The sequence below is a fragment of the Anoplopoma fimbria genome, chromosome 8 (assembly GCF_027596085.1).
Source record: "Anoplopoma fimbria isolate UVic2021 breed Golden Eagle Sablefish chromosome 8, Afim_UVic_2022, whole genome shotgun sequence".
Taxonomy (NCBI): domain Eukaryota; kingdom Metazoa; phylum Chordata; class Actinopteri; order Perciformes; family Anoplopomatidae; genus Anoplopoma; species Anoplopoma fimbria.
The window spans coordinates 18,881,784-18,903,046 of NC_072456.1; the positions used below are offsets into that span (position 1 = coordinate 18,881,784).

The window sequence follows — 21,263 nt, forward strand, 5'->3', positions numbered from 1 at the left end:
ATCTGAATATGACAGTATGTTGATTTTATTTTCTCACAGACTCAGGGCTATAGATTAGATATATTATTTATTTATCATTGGTGCATGCACGTCTGACAGGCACACATGACATTCAGCCAATACAGCAGAACGAGATGATTCATTTACGCTACTTCCGTCTTCGCGTAAACCCCGTTTTTTAGGGTTAGGGGTTATACAGTCTATGTTTAGGAGACAGTCAAATATGAGTATCTAGGCCTTTTAGCATTGCTGTTTTGATTTCCAATACCAGGGATAACGAATTGACTAGATTATTTTAAGTTTTTATAAAATGGAGTTTTATAAAAAGGAGTATATACCAGAACAAATGCTCATCCTTTTACATTTTTCCTATTTTCTTTCTATTTATTTTTCTATTCTTTGACCCCTTTTATTTAATTTCTACTGTTTCTTCAAATAAGAGCAAAAAAAAACAACAAAAAAAAACTTCCTTCTAAGACATATTTTTTCATTCTTGGTGCGCATGCGCGATGTTGTTATGTGGAATTCCAAGAATAAATTCCCAAAAAATAATTTATGCCTCAACTATTAATGTAAATTAATTGAAATTAAACATTTACTTAACATTTTATCGCCGAGTTTTCGTATGTATCTCACTCAAGGTTTGTTAAATATGTTTTCTTTTGTTGTTGTTACGCAGTTCCGTGGAAGCGGAGCGGTGTTCCGATTGGCTGCGCTAGAGGGGGGGAACTATCTTGACGGACAGTGTCAGGGTATCTCTGCTGGTCTGTACTGTATACTGGAGATGCCAAGATGGCTGCAAGCAATTATTTCGGGTTCACACATGGTGCCGGTCCGCAATACAGGTAATGCAAGAGATGCCGGTTGATGTCAGCGTGTCCTTTGTGTCACATGTATCAGCCGCCGGTGTCTCACGGTGGGTGGGAGGGGTGAGACGGGATGCTAAGCTAGTTTAGCTTGACCCGCTAGTTCGGCTAGCTAACGTTAGCTTAGCTGAGTTTGCAGGCCAGCTCTGCCCCGACACGCTGTTTGGACTTCAGTGACGGCCAGACTAATGGTCCGCTATAGCAGGCGTCACGCAGCTGGTTTAGTTCATCGCTGTGATTGGTGATATTTAGGATTAACAGACAGTGTGCCTGTTATTGGTAACGTTGCATGTTGGATAAAGACATGCAGCTGCAAAGGGACATTTAAATAGATGATGTTGCTTATGTTTAAGGGAGAAAATGAACAAGTATCACCTGTAAAACCCTGTGTTCAGCCTGTCATCTTGACATGTAATCAGATAGAATTAGCACATCATGTAATTATCATTCACTGCAGCAAGGTGTCCTGTTTTGTAAGATTTCACTCAAGCCATCACACCTGTCAAACAGTAGTATACAGTATTCATTTTCTATGAGCATGTTTCCCTTTAGGTCATTCACCAAATCCTGCATTGGGGACCAGTCTTAAATTGTAATGCTGATTATTGATTTGAAGATTCAGTACATTTTTTTTTGAATAGCCCAGAATCACAAATTAGCCTCAGAGGGCTTTACAATCTGTACACATGCGACATCCTCTGTCCTTAGACCCCTCACATCAGCACAGGAAAAACTCCCCTAAAAAAAAAAAACCTTTAATAGGGAGAAAAAAGGAAGAAACCTATGGGAGAGCAACAGAGGAGGGATCCTTCTCCCAGGTTGGACAGAATGCAATAGTCATGTGTACAGAATGAACAGCATAACAGAGATACAACACATTCAATGTATATGACATAAATGATTCATATAATAAGAGTAGTAAGCAGAGTAACGAAGGAACATTTTTTTGAATTATAATTATGAAATAGGGAATAGTAATATTAATGTGACTAATAATAATAATCTAAGTAGCAGTGGGTGTCTACGGTCCAGGTACCACAACGATTCATGGAAACCTGCAAAGCGAGAAAGCAAAAAGGGCTTCAGGGTGGAAGCAAAGCTGATATGCGTAATGGTACAGGTAATAGTAATAGTAATGTGACTAATAATAATAATAATGGCAGTAGCAGTTGGTGTCAGCGGTGCTGTGATTTCTGGCATCCAACCAAAAACCAATTCAAAAAACCCATTGATATCAAACTAATTTCCAGTGTTTAGGACTCATTCCTGCAGCACTTTATTGTGGCAGTGAGTTTTTGTTGTGTTTGCTATACGATTATATGTTTTGTTGCTGTCACAGGCCTGTCTCTATAATGTGTCAGCTGTGTCTCTTCTAGAGATGCGATATCTTGCATTTATTCCTGTGTGTTGTGCGCGGTTGACAGCAAAAATAGACCGTGAAAACGATCTTTTGACAGTAAATTGACATAATGTTTATCAACATTACTATTTTTTTATGTCTATATCTGTAGAACATGTCTAAGACATTCCCGGGTGTCCACTACACTTATTTAGGTGAAATATCTGATTCACAACATCACATGTAGCACCTGCATAATCCAATAAGTAGGTTGTGGAAATTCTTGCCCACATTGAGATAATGTAATTACAGGCAATTTATAGAGGAACTATTGAGATGCTTAATGGACAATGCACAGACTAGTCCACTTTGGAAAAATGGGTTTTTCCAAGTATTTTTTTGTAATGTGCAACTATTTTTGATTTGCTACGGATCCATGTTATTTTTGTAATATAATATGGTGTTATGAATACTCCCACAGCATTTTGAGTCTATGCTCTTTCATGACCTTTAGATGTCATTTCATTTTAGCTCTCTCATGTTTTGTTTATCTAGACACTGAAAGCTTAATAAAGATGCTGATATCATGAGTTACTTATGCCGTTGCCAGTAACTGCTGTCCCCATCCTAAACCGTGCCAACAACAAGGCTGCTGCGTGGTTGTCTCTGTATGCCGATGAATTAATCTGATGTCAATGCAGGGCTGCTCAGTCAATCACGTAATATTAATTGTGATCAAAATTCTGACCTCCACGATTAATTAAATCTTGTTTGGATGTTGACGTTTTGCATTTGATTCGTCTCCCTATTGTTTTTGCTTATACTTATGACCAAGCTGCAACATCCTGTGCTGAAAAATTAAGCCAATGCAGAGGTGTCATAAACTGCAGTTTTACATGACTCACCCATTTAGATTTCAATATTTTATACAGTTTTTCATGGGCATGAATTATATTGGGCTGCTGGTTAGTTATTCAGTTGGTCTGTCCACCACTTCAGTCCATACTGAGATATTTCAGCATCTATTTTATGGATTTACATGATATTTTGCATAGATATTTATGGTGCTCAGATGACAAATGATGCTGACTTTGGTGATTCCCTGACTTTTTCTCTAGCACCACAATGAGGTTCACATTTGTGGTTTTGAGTGATTTATCTCAACAACTATTGGATGGATTGCCCCGAAATATAGTACAATGCACCGACATTCATGCCCCCTCAGAATGAATGGGGATCCCTTTACTTTTTTAGCTTGCCAACATTAGCATGTAGCTCAAAGCACCACTCTTCCTTGGTAGAAGACTCTTGATCTTTTTAAAATATCCACACACTTGAAGTAAAATTATCCAGATTATCATTCCACTGACCGTGCTTGTGTTTTTCAAGGTAACCTACATTGTAAACCAGTCCCACTGTTAAGGAGGCATCAGGATCAGTTGTTGTTTAAAATTACAGTAATATCATGCCATGATGAAACAGACAGGAAACTGGAATGCTGTTGATTTAAATTACGGTTTAGTTGAACCTCAAAGCCTTTATTCAACTTTTTAACTATTTATTATGAAAGGATAAATATTCTTGCACTTCTAACATGGATTGATTTCAGCTCTAACCAGTGGTAAAGACTTAAAAAAACACTTCTCTGAACTTTAATGTTGTTCATATAGATGTCCACTGAAAGCAGTTTTGAAGTTTTCTGTCTTGCATCACTAATTTTTCCTTCCCTCTCCTCTCCTTCAGTGCCCAGCCTCCCCCGGCCTACTCCCATCCCTCTACAGCCAGTTACACTGTCCAGCAGGCTCCAGCTGTGGCTCATGCAGTGACTGCGTCCTATTCTCCAGCTCCAGTCCAGGCAGCCAGGCCTGTGGTCACGGCCCCTTACCCCACCTATCAGAGTCATCAGGCTCCCCCTGAATACGCATACAGACAGCCAGACCCCCCGGCACCCCCGCAGCCCACCACCACCCCACAAACGTACCAGGTGTACCCAGAAACGGTCAGTCACTTTCTGCTTCCTTTTCATTATTGCATGATGTAGTCAAATTGGATGAAATGTACAGAATTTTGTTTTGGGTCATATAATATGATTTTTAGCCACAAAGACACTGGGACAGACGGCAATGTATGCACCTTTGGTACCAATTTTCACTGTGATTATCTTATTTTTTTAGAACAAAAAAAATAATGCCATAAGAATTTAAAGGATGCTTTCATTTCGCACACTTTAATGCAGTAGTATTAAATCTGTGTTTTTTTTTTTTTTTAAATCTTGCTGCTTTCCCATTGGATTAAATACTCTCTTGTAAACACCAGCAGGACAACTACAGCTATGGGCGTCCTGCAGCTGTGACTACCTATGACAATAAACAGTACTACCCGACGAGTATAGCATCGGCTCAGAGGACACACACAGAGAACTACTACCAGACTGGTGAGTCACTTTATATTTTTTCTCTCATGTTGCATCCAAATTTTCAATCATTGTTTGCCTGTTTGTTAACAGCTGTTGTACTACTGCATATGTGAAGAAAGTTGTATGAACTCTTTTCTGACTCCACAAGGAGCGGTAATTTATCTGATAAATTGCCTCGAATGATATCACTTGAATCAGCGTTTATTGGTGCTGAAGATGACAAGTTTGAAATTAAAAAAAAAATCTGGAGGTGTGGAGTTAGAAAGCAGTGAGTTTACCTGACCTCTGCGTGTGTGTGTGTGTGTGTGTGTGTGTGTGTGTGTGTGTGTGTGTGTGTGTGTGTGTGTGTGTGTGTGTGTGTGTGTGTGTGTGTGTGTGTGTGTGTGTGTGTGTGTATTTTGAATACTTAAAAGTTCATATCAGTTTCACAAACAAATACTCTTTGACTGTTATATAACTATTGTTTCAGATCTAATTACTAGTGTAGAACACTTGACATACACCCCTCAGTCTTGCTGGGGGATTGGTTGGTCATCCGTCCTGGGATTATTTATTCTTGTTCCCCTTTTAAAGATGTTATATGATAGACTGTATGTGGAATGTATCTGTTGCTTATTTGCTTGTGAAATGAGAATCCCTGCTGTGCTGCCAAAAACTCTTGACAGGCAGTCCCAGAGGATGGGATGGATGTCTCAGATTTCTTTCACTGTGCGCTCCTCTCACTTTAATGCCCTTCCTCTCCACCTCTACTCCCCTTTCTCCTCTTTCCCCTCCACCCTTTCCTCTATCAGTTGGAGTAAAGACTGCTTACAGTCCAGCCCCCACCACTGTGTACAGCCAGCCTCCTCCTCCCCAGAGGCAGGTGACGGCCCTGAAGCCTCTGGCCCCCTCTGTGTCCACCAGCTACAACATCTACCCGGTGTCCACCAGTGTCCAGCAGCCGCCCACACCCATTTCATCCTACACCCTCGGCTCCTCCTTCGGCTCCACTGTTGCGGCCACGACTTACTCGGGTAAATAAGACAAGATATAAGAAAAAAAAAAGTTCATCCCAAAGAAACATTTGTCCCCAAATATATATACATAAACAAATAAATGTATACACATTAATGTATAACTGATGTGTATAGCTTAGTGCATAGCTTTAATTCATAACGTTGACATTCAATATTGAAATCCACATTGTGTTATTTTTGTCTTTTTTATGTATTTCTACTGCTTCTCTTTAAACCCATAATTTCTGCACAGTTGCAGATGAAGATCATCAGTTATTAGTGTTATGCTATTTGTATAGTTGGATTCCAGTAGTGGTTGCATAGTACTGGTGCAAAGGTCGAAAGACCAACGTGTTGGGAGGGGTCAGGTAAGCTTATTAAAAAATATTACAGGTTCAGATGCATGCAGCATAACAGCTACATTGGCAAACTTCAAAGGTGTGACTTATTAAAAACGGTTTGTCTTCTTTTTTTTTGTTCAGCGTTTGAAATGTTCCTTATTTTTATTATGAAATAGTTTATCAAAGTTGCCAGTGCACAAATTGCTACCTCAGTCACCAGCAGGAGGATTTTTCCTTGCACTACTGGCACATCAGAAAACATTGTCAGTATACAGTACGAATAAGAGACAGTGTGCAGCCACATATGTTAATATAGAGGTAAGAGATAAAGAGGTTTTTATTGTCATTGTAGTGATACAACGAAATTTCATTTGGTAACCCTCAGCCAGCCAGCAGCAGCGAACATGAAAGTATATGAAAGTGACAAGAATTTAAAATGTGATGTGGCAATATATGAACATATTCAAATGCAATATCTTTTTTCTTTTTTAGGAAAATGTTTTGGAAGTTTTAGAAGTTAGGAATCGATTCAGAATCTTACAAGATCAGCATCTACATTCTTACATGAATTGATTATTTTTTCACTTCATCCCTGGGTCCGGGTATTAAAAAACGCTGACTCAGGCATCAATACTGCGTAGGATTGTAACTTGTGTGATCCAAACTTTGCCGATAACTCCAGAGCATTGTTATATTCAAGAGTCAAAATGTGTTGAAAAAAGTTAGATGTAGTCATATCTGCACGCATTTATGTTAGCCGTTCTTTTCAGGGTGATGATTCAGAATTCAGAGCTTAATTTAAAACCTCAAAGGTTGATGTAAAAAATGTTTAAAAAAAAAAAGATGTATTCGATACAGCCTTATTGTATATGGTAGTAAAGACAAATCATTTTACATCTCAAGTTGCTAATAAGCAGTGCACAGAAAAGAAAGTCTCGGCCTGGATATCAGCTGGGCTACACCAGAACCCCAGAAATATAGCCCATTGCCCCCAGAGGCTTATCCGTAGTCGGACCAATAGACGATGGGTTCAGATATTGGATCTCCGTTGCTCCTAAAGTAGTTTTATTATGGTGAGGATGGCCTCTGAGCGAGGTGGAACAGTTTTACCACAGTTTTGCACTTGATGGCTCACATTCACACTCAAGAAGGATTTAGCGAGGTGTAATCAGTAGGTTGCAATCTCAAAGGGTCACAGCAAAAATGATCAGCTCGTCTAGACGCTTGGTGACATAGTGACTACTCGCAGTGCAAGTCTGTGAACTTCTGTAGCTAGCGAGCTAACCTCTACCTCTGCTGGTTCTTGAGACTATCAAGTATCTCCTTGATAGAAGTCTGAGAGAACAAAGGTGTGAGCTGAATCTGAGAGGCAGGGACAAGTGTATACAAACGTTAATACCTTGCTAATTCAAGCTTAAGTTTCTTATGACATCTTTTGACAATTTTTAAGAATGCAGTGCCGCTAATTGCATTTCTTCTCTCTAATAACTCTCTGTCCTCACCGTCTTCCTACTGCTCTCTTACCCTCAGGCATTAACTACTCCAGTTATGACTCAACTGGCTATACCTCCACATCCACCCCCTCCTATTACCAGCCAGCCCAGCAGACTCTCACCCAGCCGCAGCCTCCACCTCAGCAGCTGCAACAGCCCCAGCCCCCCATCCAGCCGCCACCTAAGCAGCTGACGAGCTCTTCCTGGAGCAACTCAGGCAGCAACATGGTGACAGCTCCGACTGTAAACTCCTACAAAAAGCCCACATTTCACCAGAGCAAGCTGCAGAAGCCCAAAGGGCCTCCGAAGCAGCCCCAGCTCCATTACTGTGACATTTGCAAGATCAGCTGTGCAGGCCCTCAGGTAGGAGTTTACAAGGACAAGGGACAAGATTTTCTTTAAAGAAAGCTTTTAACAGAAAAGCTGTATTGTGTTGTGCATTACTGAGCTTTGAATAAGACAAACACACACAAAAAAATGGGAACAAACACATTGCAACATTAAGATTTAAGACCAGAGTCGTGTTTTGATGTCTTTATAAAAAAATATATACTTTCATAGCTGGTTAACATCATTAAGTATCAGCCATTGTTTTATATTGAGTTTATCTAATCACAGAATAAAAAAACATTGAAAAGTAATAAATATGATGTAAGCTACATCTTGCTAACTGGTTTGATTTACTCCACCAGACGTACCGGGAGCACCTGGAGGGCCAGAAGCATAAGAAGAAGGAGGCCGCCCTGAAATCTGGCGGGCAGACTGGGTCCAACAACGGACCCAGGGGGGTCCAGACTCAGTTACGCTGTGAGCTCTGTGACGTCTCCTGCACCGGAGTGGATGCCTACGCCGCCCATATCCGTGGGGCCAAACACCAGAAGGTTAGCACAGCTGTGATCATTTCTCTTTATCTTTAAGTCTTGCAATGTTGTTATTCAAGAAAATATCGGCGTCTGTGGTAGATATTGACATAACATGCTTTCTTTAATGGACATGACTGTGGTGTGCTCATGTGATGGTTTCGTTCCAAGACTTATCAGCTGTGATGTTCCATCACAGCTGATAAGTCTTGGAACGAAACCTGGGTTAGGGATTTAGGATGGGATTAAGTATCAGCAGGCTTAAATGGTTGTATCTTCCTCTGTCCCCTTTGTCGACCTTGGAAAGGTGGTGAAACTTCACACCAAGTTGGGCAAACCTATACCTTCCACTGAGCCAGTGTTGGTGAATTCGGCTCCAGTTATCACAACATCGACAGCAGGGAAACCTCAAGTCTCTACATCCACTCCAGCTTTGGTCTCAACCACTTCAACTCCAACTGTGACTCCCAAACTGGCGGCTGTAAACGTCACCGCCAAAACAGCACCAGTCAAAAAGCCAGCTCCCTCCAAAATAACTGTTGTTTGTAAGTTGGCTGATTTGTTACGTAGATGATAAGAGATGTTTTTCTGGCCCATCTAACCCATTTAATAATCAACAACTACCAATCCGATGTTAATATCTACCTATATAATACAGCTGCACAGTAGACATTTAGCCAAATGTACATCTACATTGAAAACAAGAAGGCATTTTGACAGCTGCGGCCTGAATCACTTGTTAACTGTTTCCAATAGTGTTGTTTGATTTGTGTGTTAGGGCCAGAGTAGATCAACATATCATATGACGTGCTGTCTGACCATGCTGTATTTGTTCCAAGTTTTAAAAGTGGAGATAATAGCACGCATTTTCAGACCGTTTGTGTGTACAATCAGAATGTCCAGTTGTCAAATATAGGTGGGTGTGAATGTTGGTTTTTGAAAGGTGTCGGGGTATGGTGTATAATGAGTCCTTTATACTTAAACTAGTGGCATGAAGTTTTGAACAGGATTATTTAGCCCTTCCTTATCTTCTGCATGAACAAAATATTGAAGATCAAATGCAATTTTCTAAAATGGCCCTTACTTCTGAAGCAATGTGCACCTACAAAATAATATTTATTATTTATAATATTTTTTTCTCCCAACAAATGGTCATAAATGAGATCTTTACACTCCAACATTTTGCTTCTCTGTGTATTTGCGTGTGTTGTTTATTTAAAATAGAAGTGTTTATTTTGAATGTTTAAGCTTCAGTTTTACCAAGTAATGATATGGCTCACATGCAAACTTAGTATCATTCTGCTCTAAGGCCATAATGTATCTTTATTAGTCTCAAAGCAGGGTTAAATTTAATTAACAGAATGAACTGTGTCACAAAATTTTAACAAATCAAATAACTGCTGGTTAACATGGTGGACATCTTGAATGGCAGTCTATCAATGGTTATTTACATGTCCTTACATGAACTCTCTAATTTGTAATGTCTTACCTGCCTCGTAGCCCATAAGCCTGTCAGCGCTCCAGCAGCTGCAGTGACGGCGGCGGTGGTGGCAGCCAAGGTGCCGGAGCCCATTCAACAGTCAGTTCAGAGAATGGACCCTCAGAGTGACGATGATGACTGCGACAGAGCTGGAGGCCAGGGAGACATCCAGCCAGTGGGACACGACTATGTAGAGGAGGTGAGCAGGAAAAGTAAAGAAAAATGTCCGACAGCCAATCAGTATATCGGAGTGATATGTGTTGGTTGATATGCAGAGTGAAAAACAGTTATAAAGTTAAAGAGGGTTTGATATCATTTTATTAACAGTTTTATTTTTTATCTACTTTGATCTCATCTGTCACAGTAGTCTACAACATGTGAGTTAGATATTTTGAGATACTTTGTCCAATGTTTCAAAATGAATTCTGACTTGTAATCTGTAACATATTCTACTTGCAGTAAAGATTGGTTTTATTAATATTTATTATTTATTTATTAAAAGTTTTTGCAATTTTTTTCCTTTTCTTATAACTAAAAAAAAAAAAAAAACGTTTGTTGTCCTGTACAATGTGTATTTACCTGAACAACTGTCTGTTTCAGGTTCGTAACGATGACGGAAAAGTGATTAGATTCCACTGTAAACTGTGTGAGTGCAGTTTCAACGACCCTAATGCTAAAGACATGCACCTGAAAGGCCGGAGGCACAGACTTCAGTACAAGGTACGAAAGTTTGAGCATCACTGAGTCGATTCCTGTCTGACTGGTTAAACAGAGAGACATACTGAACAGAAGGCTGAGATGAATAGTTTCAAATGTTTTGCTTTTTTAGATTACATGAACTGTCAAGGAGGGTTCTGTTCAAAGCAGTTGATTTTTCCAAAAGTCCGATCTCTTTCCACCTTTCTTTTGTTGGTTGGATAGACACAAAACAGGGTAATTCTTATTCATATCATATCTGACCAGGAGTTTGAATGGATGGACTGGTTTGACATACGTACAGATACGTTGTGTGGTTTCAGCAGACTTTCTTTCTCTTGGTTATTTTGTGCTTCAGCATAGCATGGTAAATAACCTGATGAAGGTCTACGTACCGAAACGTTGTTACTAAAAGATATTTATACGCAAGTGAAGAAGACAGTGTGCGGGAGTTATTTTTTCTATATTGTCTACCTAAGGTATTCTTCTACGCACCTGTCGACTGGAGTGCAAAAGTTTTGCTCTTTTTGTGCTTCAGCATAGCCAAACACGGTGTCTCAGTTACAGCTGTATATTTTGTTAAATGGCAGCACGAGAATTAAATGATGATTTGATCACTGGATATAGATGCTACCTTTTAACTGAACTAGTGTAGTAATGGAAAGCTTACGGTAATTTCTGGACAGCTACATTGAGACAGTAAGTGACATTGCTGGATAAACATATAAATGAGTCAAGAACGACACCCGTATTATGCGATGGGCTGTATTGATGGGCAAAATGAGAAATTCAAAAGTTAAAAAGTTGGCCTCTTAAAGGTGCCATGTAGAGTTTCTGACCCCTATGGAGCTGTTCTTCTATGAGTGGGTCCACATTTTGTTGCACATATGATACCCAGTTTTACCAATGGTATCCCACTATTAAAACGCTAAGACTTTATCTTGTCTCTGAAGTTTGCTTTTTTAAAGAAAGAGAAAAGATCTTGGGGTTAAAAATGCCAGCTTGACGTGGATGGAAACCCAAAGGAAAATTAAATATTATTTTACATTTAATCTGCAGGATTCCTGTCAACAGACAGGCATCATTGCTACATTATTGCTACATTCCTCTGTCTGTAGAAGAAAGTCAACCCAGAGCTTCCTGTGGAGATCAAGCCCAGTAACCGGGCCAGGAAGCTGCAGGAGAGCAAGCTGAAGAAGCAGAAGCAGAAGGCGGTGCTGAAGAGACAGAGAGACGATGAGCAGCGCTGGCACATGGAGATGAGGTCAGACTCGTGGCCAAAGTTAGTAACCTTAACTTCCTACACCTCTGACGTTGAATTTGCAAGTTTCCTTGGTTCTCACAGAATAGACTAAAAAAAACAAAGGATGATAAAGATGCATTCATACATGTATTATCAGTAAAAAGGAAGTCCTGACGATGACCAACTGAATGTTAGTAACTGATTGACGCATGTACACAAGGAGAAAAAAGGGAATTTCTTACCTCATATTATTGACTGTTACAGTTTTCTTGTTAATCACATCATAATCACCAGGAGATTAGATTAGTTAAGAAGATTTTATCATGAAAACTGCACAGCCAGATCAGGGTGTAATTCAGTAAATTTCCTAATGCAAAAAGAAATGTTTGACATACCAGTCCTCTGCTGTAATTGTTGTTACAAGAGGAAATGCAAGTTTTCTAACCTTGGATTACCTTCAACTAACACAATGCTTGCGAGACAAAACCTCTGTGAAATAATTATCTTAAATGATCAACGGTAGTTCAGAGTAAATGTTTTGGTAAAGTGCTTTTTTATGGACTACTTTGTACCATTAATTGCAGACATAACAAACCACTGTTGGAATAAATTACTTTTAATGAGTGACAATTAAAAACTTTCCCTTCTCCTGCAGACGATATGAGGAGGACATGTACTGGAGGAGGATGGAGGAGGAGCAGATGTACTGGGGGGAGCAAAGACGCAGGATGGCTCCTCCACCCCTGATGAGCCGCCCTGGTATGCCAGTACCTCCTCTACTGGTGAGCACCGCAGTTGCAGTTATTGTCTTATTTTGTGTTGTATGAAAAAACAGAAAACAAACATTCACTGAAACTTAAGTCCAAGCGTGATCAATCACTCTTTTCCCTCCCCCCCTTATAAGACGTGTGTGCGTCGGCCAGACTCTCCCGATGACCGCCACATCATGGCTAAACACTCGACCATTTACCCGGTAGAGGAGGAGCTCCAGGCTGTCCAGAGGATCGTCTCCCACTCTGAGAGAGCCCTAAAACTGGTGTCAGACTCCCTGCTGGAGAAGGAGACACCAGTTGTTGATACCGCTGCTATTGAAGGAGAAGATGAAAAAGGGTAAAAAGTTATCTCTGGTAGATAATGCACATTTATCTTTGGGAATGTTGGTAAAAAAAACTAGGATTCAAGGTACCTAAGCGAACTATCCTCATCCACTGGGCCGTGGCCTACTGGTGTACATCAGAGCTAAGGTACTGCTATATGTTAGATTACATAAAACATTTTTTTGGGGGGGCTCATTTCCAAAGCTCATTATTTTTTTTATTTTAATTCATTAATTTAATTGATCTTAATTTGCTAAGGAATTCATATAAATAAGAAACAAAGTAATTTAAACAAAGACATACGTGTTTGCTAGCTAATGTTCCCTTGGATGCAGTGACACAAAAATAATCGTTTCTTTTTTTTTTTGAATGTCTGTATGCAATGTAGATTTTTCTCATGTGGATAAGGGACAATTTATTTATGAATTATAACTTTACAACCTTATGAATTATGTGAAAACACAAACAAAATATCAGGTGTCACATGCCATTCACAATACACACACATACATTAGAGCTACAGGTGTATGCTCATGTAAAAAGCAGAAGCCATCGATAAATAAAATGTCCGTTATGACCCGAGTCTATTTGTGATCCATCAAGTTGTTACAAAAAGCTGAATTGTTTGTTCTCTTGACAGTACTGAAAACCCAGGACGGCTGCTAAAAGGTGTGATGAGGGTGGGTATCCTGGCCAAAGGCCTGCTGCTTCGTGGAGACAGAAATGTTGAGCTCATCCTGCTGACGGCTAAGAAACCCACCATCACTTTACTGAAGAATATCGCCAAGAATTTGCCTAAAGAACTGGAGGTAAGAAAACGTCGGCAGTTAATTTAGGACATCGGTTGAGGTTGAGGGAGGGAAGAATTGTGGAAAACTCGGAGTTCACAACACTGACAATCTTGCATTTTAAGTTTTATATCAAATTATTATAGGATTTTGTGACAAACACCTGGGTGTGGCATCATATAGATGAACTGTAAATCCTGGAAAAAAATGTCAGGAAAAAGATTCCTTTGCCAGCTTTTATCAGAAGTTTGGTAAATATTATGTTGTCGGATGAAGTAGATTTCTAAAAAGAGGAAATTGTCATCCACTGCCTTATGACTTGTGTCATAAGAGGTGGGTGATGAGTGACTGAATGGTTTTAATTATGTAACAATAGAATAGAAACGGGAAGTTATCTTCTATATATATATATATTTATAAAACACAAACAACCGAAACATCGTGATGCAGTATTTGCAGAACTCCCACGTGTCAACCAACCAATATCCAAAACCACAAAGAAATTCCACGACTAATTCACTTCATCTTTGACGGGTTTCTCTCATGTGCTTGAGCAGCTTATTTATAATTTGTGAACATGGAGAGCTGTCCTCTACAGCCAGAAATGACACAACAGATTGTCGTTCACTCATGTATCAACGATTATGATTAACATCTTGACAGAGAAAGTAAAATCAGTCATGTTAGCTCTCTGTACACATGTTTTGGTGGTTCAGAACTGCCTCTCAGTAAAGTTAATTGTGTTAATCAATTCAGTCCGTTTCTTTTTGTTATTAGAGGAATTCCTGGCTACATCTTAGAAATACTGTGTGGTGTCTAGCTTTGGGACAGATGTTTCCATGTTCACAAATGACTGAACTGCTTCCAGCCTAAAGAGAAAAGCTCATGTGAATTTACTGGCCATTTAAGTTCCACAAGACAGAGGATTGGCGCCAAATACAAGGTTGTGATGTGTTGTAATTCCTCACTGTTCCTCCCTCCTGCTTTAGCTGTAATGAGTGTTTCATTAAAGGTGCTTTTGACTGATCTTTAGATTCACTGCCTGGTTATGACACCTGAATCCTACAGAGTGAGATGGGGCTATTTCTTCTTAAACTGCCCCGTTGCTTAACTAAATATTACATTGATTGAAAGCATTGTTAAGAAATATATTTCTGGTAATGTCACAGACCCTGTGGAAGGGAAACCACCGTGAGAGAAAAAAAAAATTGCTCCACCCATGGTTAAAACACAACAGTATCGCCCTGTAATCTTGCCGAACAAGGCGATTCTCTGCCCCTGCACCCCTCCTCCTCTGTAGTGAGTAATCCCAAGTGTCCTTTTAACCGGCAGACATTTTCTGAAGATCAGTATGAGGTGCAGGCTCACCCCGAGGAGGCGAACATCGTGATATTTTCAAGCAAGGAGCCCAAAATGCAGGTGACCATTTCTCTCACCTCGCCGCTGATGAGGGAGGACCCTGCTACTGAGAAGGACAAGCAGGCAGGAGGAAAAGCGGCTGAGAAAGGTTAGAGAAGCCAAAGCTTTCAGTACCACGACCAAATGTAAGCGATGTGTGTAATACACTTATATATATAAATATATATATAGATGCCCCTTGCGCCACCCTTCCACCCAGTAGCCTAAATGTTTAGGCTGAAAAGCTCCTAAATTACATAAAATGTGAAGTGGGACTTTTTAACAAGCCCACGTATAAGTGGTTTTTTTTAACCCCTAAAATAAGAATTAACTTGCACATTCATTTGTCCCACTTTTTTCATTTCCCCCATTTTTTGCAGTTATACTAGTCCCCAATTTCTTTATTTCTTTTCCACAACATGGGAATCAAAAGCCGGGCTCTCCGACCTTTCTGTGCCACTAGGGTGTGTGTTTATCTTGTGAACACATGCTCAGATGAGACCTTTGGGACGCTATAACGAGAGACTGAAGGTGATGATCAGTTATCAGATAATGCCCAGGGATGAAAAGGCTTCAAATGGATGAAACTATTATCACAAATATCCTTATTTTTTAAACTTGGTAATCGTTGTGCTCCTTGCTGCATTTTGGTCACGATACCTATTATGGGGAATTTGAGGTCCAGCAACTTCCCTCCACTCCCCCATCTCTCATCCCTGTATCATACTGTGGCATTATCAGTGACGAGGTGTTGGAGTGTCATTTTATCGCCTCACAATGATCAGTATTTAAATAATAAGATGACATAAGTAAATCCATTGTCATTGCTTCCCCCCTCATTCAACAGTAAAGATAATAAGATCATTGTGTTGCAAACACTCCTCCACCTGCTCCAATAACTGTCAGTATTTTAATGTGTTTTTTTCCCCATTTTGAAAACATGGTAGAAATGTTTTCTGTGACCGTTGTGTTTCATTTTTAAAAAAATTGTTTGGGTTTGTTGATCAGTGCCCCTACTTCTGTATCAGCAGACCTAGGCAAGCCAATGGCTGATCTGAAGACCACACTTGTTCACATACCACTAAGAATAGAAACGTTAAAGGAAACAGGTTGCCCATGTTCATTAAGCTTTTTATAGAAGGAAACTCTTGTTTTGCGATCATCAGAGGGGCTCAGCTGCTGCTAAATCAATCTCCAATCTGTAAGAGGCATGATAAATATGGGTCTTTGATTCTAAGTGGTATGAAGTGTAGACTTCATAAGAATTTTGTTTTTCTTATTTATTTTTCCCTGTAAGAAAGCTAATGTCCTCTGTTGCTGTACAGTTCTAGTGAAAATAGAAGTGTGGAAAGCCCCGAGGCTGCTCTTGTGAAATATTACTTCATCAAAGTCATCAGTTACCAAGTTGAATGTTTTGGACAAACCTGTCATGTCCTCAAACAATTTCATTAACATCTAAATACAACCTAAAAACACAACCTGTTTTTAGTACTAATTAAGTTAATCTTGGGCTTTTTTCATATGGATCTGACTCCATCTTGATTGGTTTGCTTTTTTATGTTTGTCTTCCTACTTTATCTGCTTAGAAGTTTCCTTTTGAACATAGTTGCAGAGGAGAAATTGGAGCATTTGCTATTGATGCAAAGTAGGGGCCAATTAAAAACATTGATTTGTAGAAGGAGAGCTTTTCAAAGGGATAAAGACCATGTTTCATGATCAAAGCTGTAGAAAATACATTTTTGGATCTGAATCTTTTGAATTGTTTCAATCGAAAAAGAGGAAATCCACAACTCAAGAGTTTGAGATTATTATTAAGAAAAATGTCTACAATGTGGACAGCTACTTTACTTTATATCCAATAGTTACTAATTTCCTGTATAAAAGGCATGATGGGTATTGTGAAAAAGCCAAATTTGACATGATTTTGATTTTTTTTTTGAGAAATTGTGGGGAAAACTGTCAGAAGATGGGACTCAATGACCATATACCGGAGAAAGGTTACAAAATATGTAAGAGATCTTGAGAGTGATAAAACTCCATTGAAGTAAGAGGGAAACACATTTGAGTAAGACGGAAACCAGCTGATTGCCATATGATTAAACAGTTTTAGTACGTCTTTCTCATGAAGATATATTGACTTGCATGAGAACTATAAACGATAACTTCCTTTTTAAGTGTCCAGTGAAGCAGCATGCTCAGTATCCCGGTCCTGGCACAGAAACACCTAGGCATTAATAAGGTTATTAGTCACGCACATGTTTGACAAGTCAAAATGTCTTTCTGTGAGAAAGATGCAGTCAGGCAGACGATACTGGGGTCCAAATTTGAAGCCACTGTAAAATCAACAGGTCTTGTCTGGTTTATTCATCTTAAACTAAAAAATGAATTATAAACTCCACCATTATTCTCTGTTGGATTTCCTTCTTTTTTTGCATGCATCTCTGTAATGTTCCACTCCAAAGAATATATATCTGCAAAACATAGACTAGTGCTTTTACTTTCTCTCATATCTTCCCCTCATCATTTTTTTTCACAAAAACAAACTGAAACAAACCGTAAAGTATTTTATGACTCAAGGAACAGTCTGGACACATGAGATCTACATGAACGTCCAGCGTTTCTATAACCTCGTCCCTGATCGGCGACTGTACATCAACATTAACTATGTATTGCATAGTCATCATTTGGGGTTCGCATTAGTTTGACTGTAAGTCATGAGCTGGTGCATGTTATCTTTACCAGGTGTGGCTGAAAAGGAGCCTACTGATCTTCTGAATAAGAAGAAATGTCTGGAGTACCTGGCTTCTCTCCGTCACGCCAAATGGTTTCAGGTACAATCATAAATGTTTTAGCCTTGCCTTTTTGTTTTTCAAATACACAAATTTAAAGTCACCAGTTAAATATTATGGGGACATTGTCAGAGGTCGTCTCTATCTAAAAATAAAAGCCCCTTTCTTGTTTATTAATGTTACTTTTCCCCCTTTTATTTCTGAAGGCTCGTGCCAACGGGTTGCAGTCCTGTGTGATCATCATTCGGGTGCTGAGAGATTTATGTCAACGGGTTCCCACATGGGGAAAGATGCCCGGCTGGGTAAGAGGCTTCCACTCTGTTGTGTTTTAAAAATTTGGTGTAGTATTGACCTCCTACTAGTGAGGTTTTATAATATGAAGTGACATTTCTGCGAGCATGTGCATTGTTGTACGCTTGATTTGGCTTTTCCGTCCTCTTCTTTTGTATGTCTGTCTCGCCTGATGTTGTGTATGAGAGAATAATAACATTAAAAGTATATTTACAAACATTCACAGCGCTATCAGTGCTGCATCAATGCTGTATTAATATCTTGTGTGAGGAGATTCCCCGCAAATGTCTTGACCGGGTGTTTTATGCAGAGTCAGGGCAGGTAGAGGAGTAGCTATGAGGGTACTCCAATCAGCTGTCTGGAGTGTCTTCTTCCATTCAGTGTGTTTGTTTCCCTCCGTGCGTTACTCTCTTCAGGCGATGGAGCTGTTGGTGGAGAAAGTGATCAGCAGTGCTGCCGGCCCGCTCAGCCCAGGAGAGGCCATGCGCAGAGTCCTGGAGTGCATCTCCACAGGCATCCTGCTACCAGGTCAGACAAATGTTAATATGATCTGAATAGGTAGATGGTTTTCACAAGATACAGAACTTTTATCACTTAAAAAATGATTTGTTTCATGTCATCTTTTTTATTCTGGGGACATTTTCATAATTTTTTGTGGGTCCTCTCTGGTGCAACAAAATCCGTGTTCAACATTTTAAAGGAAAAATAATTCAATATTTTCTACCTCTGATTTAGTAAATTCTATCATATTTAAATGTTTCATTTATTTCCCTTTCTCAGATGGACCAGGTTTGATGGACCCTTGTGAGAAAGACACTACGGATGCTTTGGGAAGCATGATGCTTCAAGCTCGAGAGGACATAACTGCCAGCGCACAGGTACCCACACGGCATTAATGCCATAGCTTCTGAAAAGCCTAGATTCTGATTGGCTGGAAGGTGTGGATTCACTTTTAGTAATCAAACTTAAACGGGACACATTAGTTTGTTTTAGGTGTTTGCTTTCAGTTCTGAATTGATGAGCCTCTACTACACGGTGGGTAAAGACAGCAGCAATGTGTGGTTTAGCCTAAAAAGCTTGATGAGAGGGTTCTTTGTGTTACCACTACCTGAACCACGCAGATTTACCATGTTAGATTTTTGTTGACATCCAAATTAAATAACAGTCAGAGGAGGAACGAGAAGACTTTTAAAATAACGTTATCCACAGTGAACCTGGTAGTCTGCGTTTGAGGGACATTTGCTGCAGGGAACAGGAGAGAGGACCACAAACTTTTCTGCATTTCATACCCTCTCCTCATGTTTCCTGTGTGCCATAAACTGTAAAATAAAACACTAATACAAGTATCTAAAAAAACTACAACTCCACAAACCTACATTTCCTGTTTTCTCTGGTTCCAGCATGCTCTACGGCTGCTTGCCTTCCGTCAGATCCACAAGGTTCTGGGTATGGACTCCCTGCCAGCGTCCAAGGCCAGCGCTCGCAACCGCAAGCGTAGGCGGGACGGCAGCGACACCGGCGACGGGGAGGGGGAGGGCAAAAAAGACAAGAAGGAAGAAGCAGAGAGTGCTTGACCTTTGCCCTCCAGAGTGGAGGCGTGTGCTAGTTTAGAGACTGGTAGAATGTCACAGCTTTCAACTTTTTTCAACTCTTGAAAACAATCTTAACAAGCAACTATACACATATGAATATAACTGACTGTACATGTTAGATGGTTACCCTTGAATTAAGAGGAGTAATGTGTCGGGGGGAGACTGAGGCTTGAGAATCTGTTCTAAAAATCCTTCTCATATATACATCGCAGATTTAGTGTCTTTTAAAGTTTGCAGAGAAAATTGGCTCAATAAAAAAACCCATGAAAGTGACTGACTATAATTGCACACTAACTACTGACCCTCCCTCCTGTTTATTCATAATAGTTAAGCCACTACCGTCAAGTACATTTATATTGTTTTCTATGATGTTAAATCATCTGCACCCGAAGCTGTGTTTTCAGCGGATTCTGAACTCAACTGCTTGAGTCAGGACTCTCTGAACTAATGTTGGTGCATGACATTTGTATGCTGTTATTTCAGTATGTGTGAAACAAAACAAAAAATAGATGAGGGTTCAAGTTTAGGAGCTATGAAACTATGAGAACGGTCCCAGAAGACTGTCTGTGTTTGAGATCTACGTAAATACAGTACTGTGATTTTCATGTGCCTAAGATGACACAGTATTTAAAATAGCGTGATGCTGTTTAGCTCACCTCTAAAGTCAAGTTGAAAGGTTACACTAAAATGACTGCCTTTAAAATATGTCATCATTAAGGATTTTTTTTGCGAGAAATGTACAAAGACACAGAAGTTCTGCTTTTTGTGTTTTTTTTCTGTTGAAGTCACACTGGAGGGTAAATCTGTCTGAGAGAGACGTCTTGTGTTGCACAGTCTGTAGCATGCTGAGGGAATGAAGCACTTAAGAAATGACAATGTTACTGAATGCAGCCATAATTTTATCATTTGAATAATATGCCTAGTAATCTTTTTTCTTCCAGAGTACAGTTAGCAGAAGAGAAAAGCTTTATTCCGAGAAATAAGACTGAATATCTACTGTAATGATCAAGTAGTTCTTTGACTTTCTTCCTTGTGCCTGCATCATGTTGTGTATACAGAGAAAGGGGAACATTAATGAGTTGTTGTTTTTTTTTTTTGTCAGGTTGATATTGTAATGATATAATTCCACAAAGATGTGGGACGGGGAAGGGACAGTTGCACAACTCTTTGGCTTAAAAGTTGACCTAAGAGATTTAATGTGTCGTTTTTAGTTTGATTTTCATTTATCAAGAGCATCATATAAGTATTTGCTTATTTTATTTCTGAAGGAAATCTATTTTGTGTTTTTCAAACGGAAAGTGTGAACGTTGCTGTCCTATATTATTTAAATGTCCTTGTAGTGTTGCCTAACATTAAGGGGGAGATATTAAAACACTTTTAAGCCAATTTTGTGTCATGTGCTGTTTTTTTTTTGTTTTTTTTAAACCAATTAAACTCTTTCTACATTTTCATGCGATGCGATTTTTAATAGGAGAAGAAGTGGAGTCGCCTACAGCGTCACTTCTTGTGTCGCCTCATGAAGTATTTACCACATTTTCCTAAATACTGAGGAAGTGGTCGGACAGGCTGATATCAGCCT

General features: G+C 39.5%; 1 protein-coding gene across 5 annotated transcripts; it reads left to right on the forward strand.

Annotated features, from left to right (window-relative positions):
- The first annotated feature begins 762 nt into the window (after window positions 1-762).
- On the forward strand, window positions 763-21,064 carry zfr2 (zinc finger RNA binding protein 2). Of its 5 annotated transcripts, none has more exons than XM_054603561.1 (19): window positions 763-845; window positions 3,949-4,204; window positions 4,522-4,639; window positions 5,413-5,634; window positions 7,488-7,813; window positions 8,143-8,331; window positions 8,618-8,855; window positions 9,811-9,989; window positions 10,391-10,510; window positions 11,605-11,768; window positions 12,385-12,511; window positions 12,634-12,839; window positions 13,467-13,635; window positions 14,947-15,121; window positions 17,755-17,843; window positions 18,008-18,103; window positions 18,509-18,620; window positions 18,873-18,970; window positions 19,493-21,064. In XM_054603561.1, the coding sequence occupies exons 1-19, from the start codon at window positions 793-795 to the stop codon at window positions 19,664-19,666; spliced, it is 3,111 nt and encodes a 1,036-aa protein (XP_054459536.1). In that variant the 5' UTR covers window positions 763-792; the 3' UTR covers window positions 19,667-21,064. The 5 variants fall into 5 exon arrangements, with proteins under 5 accessions (XP_054459536.1, XP_054459539.1, XP_054459538.1 ...); XM_054603564.1 differs by having other exon boundaries at window positions 11,605-11,750; XM_054603563.1 differs by having other exon boundaries at window positions 11,608-11,768.
- The last annotated feature ends 199 nt before the right edge of the window (window positions 21,065-21,263 follow it).